At 41.0% G+C, this 12,359-nt stretch overlaps 1 protein-coding gene across 2 annotated transcripts in view; it reads right to left on the bottom strand.

Annotated features, from left to right (window-relative positions):
- TBC1D15 (TBC1 domain family member 15) overlaps positions 1 to 12,359 on the bottom strand; it is a 138,810-nt gene that overhangs the window by 51,746 nt on the left and 74,705 nt on the right. The window contains exon 8 of one of the 2 annotated variants that reach the window (XM_068276670.1): positions 9,958 to 10,086. The exons of the other annotated variant lie outside the window; for it this stretch is intronic. Within the exon in view, the coding sequence (XP_068132771.1) occupies positions 9,958 to 10,086 (129 nt within the window). The remainder of the gene's footprint in view (positions 1 to 9,957; positions 10,087 to 12,359) is intronic. 2 annotated transcript variants of the gene reach the window in all.

Genomic DNA, 12,359 nt, shown 5'->3' on the forward strand with positions numbered 1-12,359 from the left:
TCTAGGCATGTAAGAATAATTCAAAACATTCTATAATTTATTAAAATACATAAGTACTTCATCTAAAACAGAGGTATGTATGTGTATTGGTGTGTGTCCTCATGCCCATTTACATAAATTATACATATTATAAAACTATATCTAATCCAACATGGTGCATTTAACAGAAGCAGTTATGCTTACACCATCAAACCCCAGCTAGAGTAGCTTTTTAGATCTAATCCATGAAAGAGCAAAACATTAAGCAAGGCTGAAAATCCATAAAGCGGTATTTTTAATAAGAAATGTTGTACAGAGTCTTTTCTGCAAAGATTGCTGCTGTCTTGGTTGCGTTCGCTGCTCTGAACATATAAGGATGTGCTCATGTGCTAAAGAGATTACAAGGATTGCTTTGGTGATAGAAGAAACTCAGTGAGTGGAGAATGTGAATGTTTTACAATTGACATTTTGGAGGCAGCAAATGTACATTACTCTGTGTTTGTAAAATGGACCAAATGGATTTCTTGGAAATGTGCATTTGTGAACTCAAGTGATTAAGATTATGTTATCGCTACCAAATACAAAAGGTTCCTACTTATCAAGTTCAAAGAGGCGCTGTCAAATGCTAAACTACAAAAGTGACTAGCCACAGCAAAAAAGCAATGTACTGAGCAGTGGAGAGAAATGAAATGTTGACAAGAAGTGATGAAAGTAGCACGGCTAAGGGAAATAACCAAGCAGAATATTGAAATGGAGTTACACATAACTACCCCGGTTAAGCAGTTGATTTACTCTGTGATAAACGCCAAGCAAGAAGACATGGGATGTATGGAGCTAGTGATAAATGATCTTTAAATAACATTACCCAGATATTTGTTCTTTTATGGTGGTTTCACAAACCTTTATTGTTTAGCAATTTATTTTACATATTTACTACACCGATTTACAGGGAAATTATGAAATACAGAACACAATGAATAAAAAAAGTGAAGAGTAAATAGTACTAAAGTCTCAATTTATACACTTTTGATTGTTCTGCCTTTTCATATCCTACAGGCGGTCCCCTACTTACAAACAGGTTCTGTTCTTGGAGTTTGTAAGTTGAGTTCAGTGCTACACTGAACTTTTAAAAGATCTAATTCATAAGATTCAAAGTGAAATTAAAAAAGACAAACAGGCAAAATTTGCAAAAGATTTAGCTAATTGGGATATTGATGAAGCATTGGATCCCTCCATAAGACTTTCTAAGAAAAGGAATCGAAATCAAAGACGTCGAGATAGAAGATCCTCAGGAGAGGGGTCAGGAGGTGAAACTGACACCTCTGCAGCGTCAGGAACTAGCACTAGGAGGGGAGTTACTTTTTTAGGAGAGGATCACCCAGAAAGATGACCAAGGTGAAGAGGATGGGGAACTGCCCGCAGAGGACGAGGAGGCAGATACAAGAGAGGGAGGGGAAGGAGGGAAGAGATTAGATACGAAGAGGAGGAAGAGGTCTACCAGGAGAGACAGAGCAGAGAGGAAGAAGGTGGCATGAAAACACGGAGCAGGAACAGTCAAAAAACCAAGTAAAAAATAATTCAAATATGGTCATAAATCTTTCCAGTTTCCAGATAAATGACAACCATTTGTCAATTTTAAATAAGAGGCTGTCATTTTCTCCTCAAATAGGTGGTGATCCCTTTGAGGTTTTTAAGGCTATAACTTTGTTTTTGCGCAAAGTGGCCTTTAGGCTGTGGCATCAGGAAGGGGATAATACTGTGGAGGAAATAGATGGGGGAGACTATCTTGACTCCCAATTGGATGTTGATGATCAAGCCATACTGACAGATCTAATTGAACTCTATGAGAGACAGGAAAGTAGCACTAGGGACGATGAAAGTTGTGTAGGTGAAAATCTGGATGAGCCCTATAGCCTTTCCTCTGAACCCTCCTCTGACTCACTCCACCCAACAAAGTTACGTAAAAAAAAAAAAAAATCGACAAAAATGAACCCTATGTCTAATAATAAATACATTTCAGTATTCTTGGAAACTATAAAACAAGACCTGGATAAATATGGTTGGACCAAAAAAATGACAAACCTAACCTGACAAAAAATGAGAGACAAGCCCTTATGGAAAAGGGTTTAGTAATTAAACCAGGAGACAAGGGTGGTAACATAGTCCTCCTCAATGAGGACTATGTTGCGGAAGCAAAGAGACAATTAAACGACACAATGACCTATCATAAGTTGGATGGAAATCCCTTTGCCTGTATTGCCCAGAGGGTCAATGACCTTGTGGATGATGCATGGCACAATCAAGTGATCACAGAGACAGAGTGGGAATACATGAAGGTAGGGTCTTTCAACATTCCAACGTTTTATATCATCCCTAAAATTCACAAAAATCCCACAAAACCGCCAGGACGGCCTATAGTGGCCGGCATAAGAGGACCAACAGAAAGATTGGGCAAATATGTAGATGAACGTCTAAAGCCACTGGTAACTAAGCTTGCTTCTTTTGTGCTGGATACCAAAAGCCTGTTGGGGGAATTGGATAAATTTACTTGCCCCCCTGGGTCCCTCCTTGTTGGGATCGACGTGGAATCACTGTACACGTCGATTCCCCACGGGGAGTGACTCAGGGCAGTTGCCTTTTTTCTTGAGGCCTTCTACCCGGAGGCAGATAGGTTTAACCAGTTTGTGACTGAAGCTATGGAATTAATACTTAACTACAATTGCTTCTCCTTTGATTGTGGATTTTATAGGCAGATCAGGGGCATGTCCATGGGGGCGACGTGTGCTCTAGCATATGCCTGCCTCCATCTAGGCCTTTGGGAACACCAGGAGGTCTATAGGGATGGAGGTTACCGAGCACACGCCGCCCTCTGGCTTTGCTACATAGATGACGTGCTCTTGGTCTGGACCGGCACTAGGGAAGAGTTGAATAGATTCCTTGAAAGACTCAATGAAAATGATAAGAATATAAAATTAACTTATACGGTCAGTGACCAGTTTCTCACATTTCTAGACATAAAAGTGACAGTACAGAACAATAGGCTAGTGACCTCTACCTACAGAAAACCGACTGCAGGAAACAGCCTGCTGCATGCCTCTAGCTACCATCCTTCACCTCTAATTAGAGGTATACCCTACGGGCAATTTGTACGTCTTCGTCGCAACTGTTCAACAGATGAATTGTTTAGAAGTGAGGCCCGCGAAATGTACCAAAGATTTTGCGAAAGAGGCTATTCACATCGCATACTCAGAGGGGCTCTCAAAAGGGCCTGGAATTTGAATAGAAATTCTCTTATCCAGCCTCTGTCAAAGGTAAATGTCAATGAGGAAGATATGGATCGCATTGGGAAGATCTAAGAGAAATGCTAATAAAGAATTGGGGGATCCTTACCTCATCCCCAGAAATGGCACAAATTATAGGCCCTAGACCTCTACTAATGGCGCGATGCGCACAAAATCTTAAAGACAAACTGGTACGTAGTGAATATGTAAGAGACAGTACCACATGGCTTAATAAAATGATTCCCAATGGTACCTATAAATGCCGCAGGTGCAAACTATGTCCGTTCATCGATAGACAGAACAATAAGACATTTACCAACAGTTACGAAACTAGAACATATGAGACGAGATCCCACATAAACTGTCAAACTAAAAGGGTAATCTATATGATAGAATGCCCATGTAAACTTAAATATGTGGGGAAAACTAAAAGAATGTTAAATGAGAGTTTTAGAGCATTTGCGCCATATAGAGGAGGGTGACAAGGAAAAAAGCTATTTGGCAACGCACTATGCTGAGGTCCATGGAAGTAGCCTAGAGGGTACAACAGTCAAGGGGCTATACAAGCTGGAGGTGTCCACTAGGAGAGGCGATTATGAGGACCTGCTTTACTGTAAAGAGGCCATGTGGATTTATAAGCTTGATACGCTATATCCACAGGGCCTCAACAGGGAACTAGACTTGAAAGCGTATTTGCGCCTAGAGGCATACAAATAGAGATCATCCAAACCCACTATAGTTCCCTTTAAGGAACGTGTGGATGAGAGGTATGATTGCTCTGTACAGGCTGATTTAAAAAGATTTAGGAGGGCTCTTATTCAATGGTCCTTTGTTAGAGGTATACTTTTTAATACTTACAATAGAGAGAAAAAGAAGAAAAAATGTCCTTATACAGGAAAAATGAACGGTCCCTGATACGTCTCTAAGTAAAACTTTATTGCTCTAATGCCACCCGGTGACAACACTGGAAATTGCCTTCCACAATGTTCTGGATAGAACGGATCTCTGGCCCTATCAGAATGGAGATGGGAGGAGACAGTGCAAGGCTAAATAGAAGTGTAAAGAGGAGTGACGACACACCCTGAGGAAACGCCCCAAGAGGCGTGAAATGCGTCGGTGGGCGGAGCTACGTCACGTCTGGCCAGGCCTGTAACCTCCACGCACCCCTGCCAAACACGCTGGAGACACGGAAGACTGAGTGAGGGGGAAGGTGAGAGCGGAGACCCGGCGAACAAGCAGGCTGGGACGCCAGCCGCTCAAGGTTCCGCACACCGTCGCTCAGCGCAAACCGCTCCGTAAGCGGCAAACTCACCACAACTAAAAGGCTGATCGGAGATGACAGCAGCGAGAAGCAGTGGTGAGATATCAATGTGCTTTGCTTATTGAATACAATACAGGATAAATACAACTGCCAATGCCTACCTGCATAGATCTGAAGGACTGCTTGCCTTTCTGCTCTAAAGCTAAAGCATGTACTAATAGCTGCCTAGCACTACAAAATTAATTGACTTCTGTCACTTATACAGGTAAAGCAGCACGTATATGTTAACGGCTCACTCCTGCTAAAGACTGCCTATCAATCCTATCCACACCTATACTGAGCAGCAAAAAGGACTATAAAAGTGGTACCACTGTATAGATATAGTAATAATTTAGGTTGAGTGTGGCGAATGTGCGTAGGTATGGTTTACCATTCAATATAAGCTGGCCAGCAAAGTGATATATGTAGCCCCGCAGTGTGTTCTTTGGTTTTATTTGGTTTTTCCCTTTTCCCTCCCACCCCATCAATATCCCAGATTTTAATATTTGTTAACCTATTTAATAAACTTTTGATATATTTTGCATATACACATAAGACCATTTATCCTTATTTAACCACTTAAGCCCGAAGGGTTGAAATTTTTTTACATCCGAGCAACTTTCACCTCCCATTAATTTGCCAATAACTTTATCACTACTCATCACAATTAATTGATCTATATCTTGTTTTTTCCGCCACCAATTAGGCTTTCTGTGGGTGGTACATTTTGCTAAGAGCCACTTCACTGTAAATGCATTTTAACAGGAAGAATAAGAAAAAACCGAAAAAAATTCATTATTTCTCAGTTTTCAGCCATTATAGATTTAAAATAATACATGCCTCCATAATTAAAACTCACGTATTGTATTTGCCCATATGCCCCGGGTATTACACCGTTAAAATTATGTCCCTATCACAATGTATGTAATATTTTATTTGGAAATAAAGGTGCATTTTTTCAATTTGCGTCCATCACTATTTAGAAGCTCATAATCATAATTCATATTGATATACTTCTTTGACATGCATATTTAAAAAGTTCAGACCCTTAGGTAACTATTTATGTTTTGTTTTTTTTTTTTTATTATTGTAATTTTTTTTTTTTTTTATTTAAACTTGTATGTGGGTATTTTTTGGTGTGGGAGGTAAACAGGGAATTGTAAATGTTTGTAAATGTATTTTATTCAGGTGTAAGTGTTTTTGGTGTAGTTAGCTATTTGGCCACAAGATGGCCACAATCAAAAAGTCCTGGGAGCGATCGTTCTCGCTCCCAAGCAGAAGAAAGGAGACCAGAGCTCAGAAAAGCCGCAGCGTCTGAAGAGACGCTATCGGCTTTTCTCCGGGGGGGGGGGGGGGGGAGTGGGGGGGCGATCAGCGAAAGGGATTTATAACCCTTTTCACTGATCGGTGGGCTAGCGGCCAGCAGCGGGGGCGCGCATGGGGGGGCCCGCGGGAGCGCGCGACCCGCGGGAGTGCGCGCAGCCTAACTGGACGAAAATTTTCGTCCAGTTAGGCTTAAGTGGTTAAATTCATTTTGACTGGTTGTGTATTGAAGTGCAGCACTGGCTTACTGCGTACACTACTAGTGGATTTCTATCCACAGAAACCAGACGCCACAGCGTGCACTGCGGTGCAGATCCAGGAGGTTTAGTCACCTCAATTATTAGGAGTTCAGTGCTACACATAGTAAATTGTGGATAAATGATTTACTTTCAGAGGACTCTGGATTTGGGCATATAGCATAAACAATGTTTTTGTGGTTTTAGAATGTGCTTTTAAATTTGTTTTAAACTACTTACAACAGTTTATACAATACTGTAAACATGTAACAACTCAAGTAATAAAAACCATTAATGCATATTTTGTAGATGGAGCCAATTTTGTTTGCATGTATGAAAAATGTATCACCAAAAATCAAGAAGCAAAGATTGGCACTAGGAGCTTAGCCCGCTGGGATCAAAGTAGACTGTTCTGGGATCTCATACCCTCAGTAACTTGCTAACCCCCACTGCTACCACGCTGACTGTACATACTGGTGATTAAAGGTATACCTTAACCTCCTTGGCGGTATGAAAAATACCGCCAGGAGGGAGCGCAGCAGTTTTTTTAAAAAAAATTTTTTTTTTAATCATGTAGCGAGCCGAGGGCTCGCTACATGATAGCCGCTGCTGAGCGGCACCCCCCCGCCCGCTTCGATCGCCTTCGGCGATCTCCGATCAGGAAATCCCGTTCATAGAACGGGATTTCCTGGAGGGCTTCCCCCGTCGCCATGGCGACGGGGCGGGATGACGTCACCGACGTCACTGACGTCGGGACGTCATTGGGAGTCCCGGGCCACCCCTCGGCGCTGCCTGGCACTGATTGGCCAGGCAGCGCTGGGGTCTGGAGGGGGGGGGGGGCCCGCGCCGCAGCAGATAGCGGCGATCGGGCAGGGGCCGGCGGCGATCAGAGTGCTGGCGCAGCTAGCAAAGTGCTAGCTGCGTCCAGCAAAAAAAAAATTATTAAAATCGGCCCAGCAGGGCCTGAGCGGCACCCTCCGGCGGCTTACCCCGTGTCACACACGGGGTTACCGCCAAGGAGGTTAATAGCAACTGGGGCCCATATGCAATTAACCTTTTCTATCGAGTTTTCTTCTAGGAGATCATTTTTCATCTTCTATTTAAAATAACTTTCTAGCTGTTTTCAACTGAAAAAAGGAAGTAGAAAAGTAAGAAAAAATATTTTGAGTATATTCTTACTTTCTGGTGGCTTAAAGGGCATTTTATTGACAAGTTTAAAATTATCACCTAGGAGATAACTCAGAAGAAAAAGTTAATTGCATATGCTCCAGTGCCTCGACTTCTCTTGCTATGCAAAAAAATGTATGAAAAATGTGCAAGTAGGGGACAGCAGACAGAGAGGATCCGCAAACCAGGTAAGATAGGTAAAATGCCGGTATTGTTTTATTAACACAAAAAGACAAAACAGTCCTAGGATCAACTGATGCGTGTCGGGCTTACAATCAACTATGACTAAGGGCAGATTGTAAGCCCAACATTTGTCAGTTGATCCTGTGGATGAATTGTCAATAAAAAACAATACCAGCATTTTACCTACCTTACCTGGTTTGCGGATCCTCTCCGTTTGTATAGGTGGATTGACCTGGCTGACCAGATCCTGCACCCGTGGGTGAAAGTTTATGGGGGTACCAAAGCATTTTAAACCATTTTTTTAATCTAAGTAGGGCACTGCCTGTATATCCAAGTTATATCATTCCTTCCCTGCCCTTATTTATCATGGGCTAAGACTTATTTTCTGTTTTAAAGGAGCACCAACCAGACGTTTTGTTTCTATTTCCAAGAAATGCAACCAAATGTCTGTACATTTTCAAGAAACCTATTCTTAAAGAGAACCCGAGGTGGGATTTAATTATGTTACTGGGGCACAGAGGCTGGTTGTGCACACTAAGACCAGCCTCCATGTCCCCCTGGCGCGCCACTATACCCCCGCAGTGCCACAATGTTTACCTATGCTCTGTCAGTCAGCGCCGCTCCCCCGCCTCCTCCGCATCGGCGCTACCCGCCCGTGTCCCTTCCCTCCCGCTGATAGGAGGGAAGTAGATAAATAACTATAAGCAATGTGCTCATGCCAATCTCTACAACAGAGAGCATTATAATTTAACGGGCACATTGCAAAAGTGGAATACAGAATGGGAGGTAAGCAAGGAGGCAATTACAAAAACACTTTGAGACCAAGCCTCCTGCAAAATAAATCCCCTTTCAACTGCTCATGCAAAACTTATGTATGGGTTCCATGAGATCCTCAAATTATTTGGAGGGTCCCTTGAGGGTAAAAGGATTAAGAAAGCCTGGTTTAGATAAATTCACACCAACATATCTAAAAGTGTAACAATTACTTTAAAAATAGTTTTTTTGCCTAACACCATTTCCAATACAACTACAACACATGAAAAAAAAATCTGTTATATCCTCACTATACTGAAAAGTTTTCACATTTAAGAGCACTCAAAAGGCACTACACTTCAAGGTTGCTATGTATGTATGCATGTATGTCTATATAAATGATACGTTTGTTAATTCATCATACATGACTGTCAAAATTTATTTTCACAGCTGACAATTTTAAATTATTGAGCAGATCTTAGCCATAATTCATTTACAGAAGACCCAAAATATCTTGGAATGAAAAGCCCTAATCAAGTAGGAGAAAAAAAACCCTTTTAGTTGCATACAAAAGGGGTGTTACTAAATACTGACTTACTAAGGTGTCCAAACTTTTGTACCGTATATACTGGCGTATAAGACGACTTTTTAACCCCTAAAAATCTTCTGAAAAGTCGGGGGTCGTCTTATACGCCGGATGTCAGTCAGGAGGGTGCCGGGTGCCATGCAGAGTTGTAAATACCGTACTTATGGTGCAGTCCCCTGGTTAATAGATCGCATTCTCCGCCTAATTGCTCCTTGCGAGCAGCCGCTCGCACGGGTGCAGTGCCTCTTCCGGGGTCACCTGACTGGTGATGCGTGCGCTCCACTGATGACGCTCATAGAAGAGATTGCCGGGCTCTTCCATGAGCGTCATCAGTGGAGCGCACGCATCACCAGTCAGGTGACCCCGGAAGAGGCACTGCACCCGTGCGAGCGGCTGCTCGCAAGGAGCAATTAGGCGGAGAATGCGATCTATTAACCAGGGGACTGCACCATAAGTACGGTATTTACAACTCTGCCTGGCACCCGGCATGCTCGCTCACAGACAGGGGTAGTCTTATACGGCGAGTATACCCCAAACTGTATATTGTAAGAGGAAAAGTTGGGGGGTCGTCTTATACGCCCAGTCGCCTTATACGCCAGTATATATACGGTACATGTCAAAACAAACTGTTTTGTTTCTATCTTTTAAACCTTTTTAATTAAAAACTGTGCAGTAAAATTTAAAAATATGTTCCCTGAAGTAGTAGCCAATTTTGTCACCATATCCAAGATGGCCACCTCAAGCTTCAGGTTTCATAGTAGAACCTGGAAATACATTCCACAGAGGGTCTTACTAGACCCTTTATGGAGCCTTCCAAAGCTAAACACCTGAAGAAAGAATCCTGAACCTTGGCAATATTCAGTTTTCTTCACTGTGCAACAAAATGTGGGACCCAGGATGTCCATTCTGGTCTGACTTTTTTTAATCAATTTCTATTTAGATAAAAAGAAACAAATGGTCACCAAATCAAAGATGGCAGGCTCCAAATATAAGATTTCCACGCAGATGCTATAAAGAATAAAGATGTGATTAAGAACTTAAAATATTAGATATACTAGAAAAAATACATTTCAGAGATCACACAGGTGCGAATAAATGTTAAATTAACATTAAAAGCACATATTATACAGAACTGAAATAATGAATTACCCCTTTAAATATGATGCTTTTTAAGTGGTCAACATTATGAATTCTTCCTTCTGAATCCATCTGGCTTTCCCATTCAGAAGTGGAAACCGGTTCTCTCCTATGGACTTCAGGCCGTGTTCCAACGTCAATCTAAAATAAGATTTCTCAATTTACAAATGTAGTGTACTATCCATACAACTAAATTAATCAGAGGGATGTAAGGTGTCTCAAACAAGGAAGGTTGGAAAAACTGGACTTATTTAGTTTGGAAAAAAGATGACTTGATTGACATTGATTAAAGTATAAATACATCAGAGGGCAATATATAAGCTTGGCAGATGAGCTTTTTGTCCCTAAGGGATCCCCATTTGTAAGAAAAAGTATTTGTCAACTATTTAGAATGGTGTTCTTTACAGCAAGATTGGTTGAAATGTGGAATATCTTACTTTAGGAAATTTGTATGGCAAATTCTATATCTCGGTTTAAAGTGGGCTTGGGTGATCTCCTAGCTTTTTCATTTTAAGGCTAATTGGCTAAAGCCTTATAAGGGTTCAACTGGGTTACATGTGGGTCTAGGACAGCGATGTACCAATTTTTATCGTTTCTGGTTGAACATGATGGACAGACTTTTTTTTTTCAATCAAACTAACCATGCTTATCATATATTTGGGTGTTAACATGAAACAGTCTACAGTATAAATGGAGAAAAAAAGATGGGAGATATTTACTAATAAAGAGAGGTAGATGAGTATAGTCAGATACTGAGATTATCTTTCACACTGAGTAAGGAGGATGCCTGGTCCATTTCTTATAATAATTGGGCAGCTTTCTTTAAAGGGAACCAGAGATGAACGATCCACACAAAATAAACATATCAGTTGATAGCTTGTAAAGAATAAATGCTCTACCCGATAATTTCGCCACTCTGGTGTGCCTTTTTGAGTGCTTTTTATCCATTATTGCTCCAGGAAATATCCAATATGGCCGCCGGCTCATATTCCTTCTGTTTCCAGGTTATGAGGTGTTCTGGATGTGCTGTCTAGGCTATATGAGACTATAGAAAAGCAGGGCTGCTGTAGGCTTTCATCTGTCTGCTTTCAACTTCATATTCTGGTGGTATGCTGTGTGGCTGCCTGTAGGAAGTCTCTCATAGTAATGAAACTGCATACAGATAATGACTGGCTGCACAGACAGAGCACACAGATCACACAGCCACACTTGTCTGTTAGACAGAGATTTTTCCTGCAGCAGCAGCTCCTCCTAGATCATCACAGCTCTCAGCATGTAAAGCATGAAATTTGAGCCAGGAGGGGGAAGGCTTGGGCTTGAAAACACTCCACAGAAGAGTGACTCAGCTATAATGATTCCAGGTCAAACCTCGACTGAATAGTCGGTGGATTCTTATCACAGTTGATAACAGATAGATTAGACTGAGAAGAATACAACTAAAAGCAGGGTAGGTGTTTACTGTCATGTTCCCACTGATAAATGTAATAAAATACATGAGGGTGCTTCATCTCTGGTTCTCTTTAATGGGGACTCAAAGTACAGTATATTAGATTAGATGCATGTACCGAATAAATTAGAACAGGTGCATAAGAATTAAACAGTTAGGTACATACTGTATGCACAAAATTGCATGTAAATCAAACAACAGATAAAAGACTGGTGTAATCATGAATTCATGTACAATCCAATATTACTATAGAACAATCACAAAATATTAAAGACTTTAGAGGTTGAACTGCTCTATTAAAACTTATTTGACAACAAAAAAGCAGTGCTGATCCGCCTGCTATATTCTTTCTTTTAGATAATGACATCAATAAATTTAGCTAGAACAATGAGAGATAAACAGTTAAACTCCCTATTATACAGACACTTGAAAATCACTTTACTGGATGCCTGTATATTCTGTTTATTGGTACTATTAAATGGAAGATTACACGGACGACAATTCTTAACAAAAAGTGAAAACTATCATCTGATTTATGGCAGTGCAAGGTAATAAGTCAGCAGGAAAGATGTTACTGCCTTCTCCAACAGATGAGATATTAAAGACATATACTATCTGACTTGACAACCTGAACAGCTCCCTGCTATTTAAGACTCTATTTACAATAGGTGTTTGCAGCTTCAAATCCCATATTACCTTTCCTTCACGCAAAACAGAACGCTGACAGCACAGCAGCCTTGAAAGTAAAGCAACCCATCACTTATAAGACGGATTATTCATCCTGGTACCGGTTTCATTTGCCAAATAAACATATAGAACTACACTAAACTTACTTTTACAATACACATATAGGAAATGTTCAGTTTTGATACCATTATACATACTTCTTTCACAATAACTCCAAATGACATGAAGAGTTGCCTTGGTTGACCTTTGCTGACTTTATTTGCGGATTATCTATTGTCTA

Source organism: Hyperolius riggenbachi, chromosome 3 (genome assembly GCF_040937935.1).
Source record: "Hyperolius riggenbachi isolate aHypRig1 chromosome 3, aHypRig1.pri, whole genome shotgun sequence".
In the NCBI taxonomy this organism is placed as follows: Eukaryota; Metazoa; Chordata; class Amphibia; order Anura; family Hyperoliidae; genus Hyperolius; species Hyperolius riggenbachi.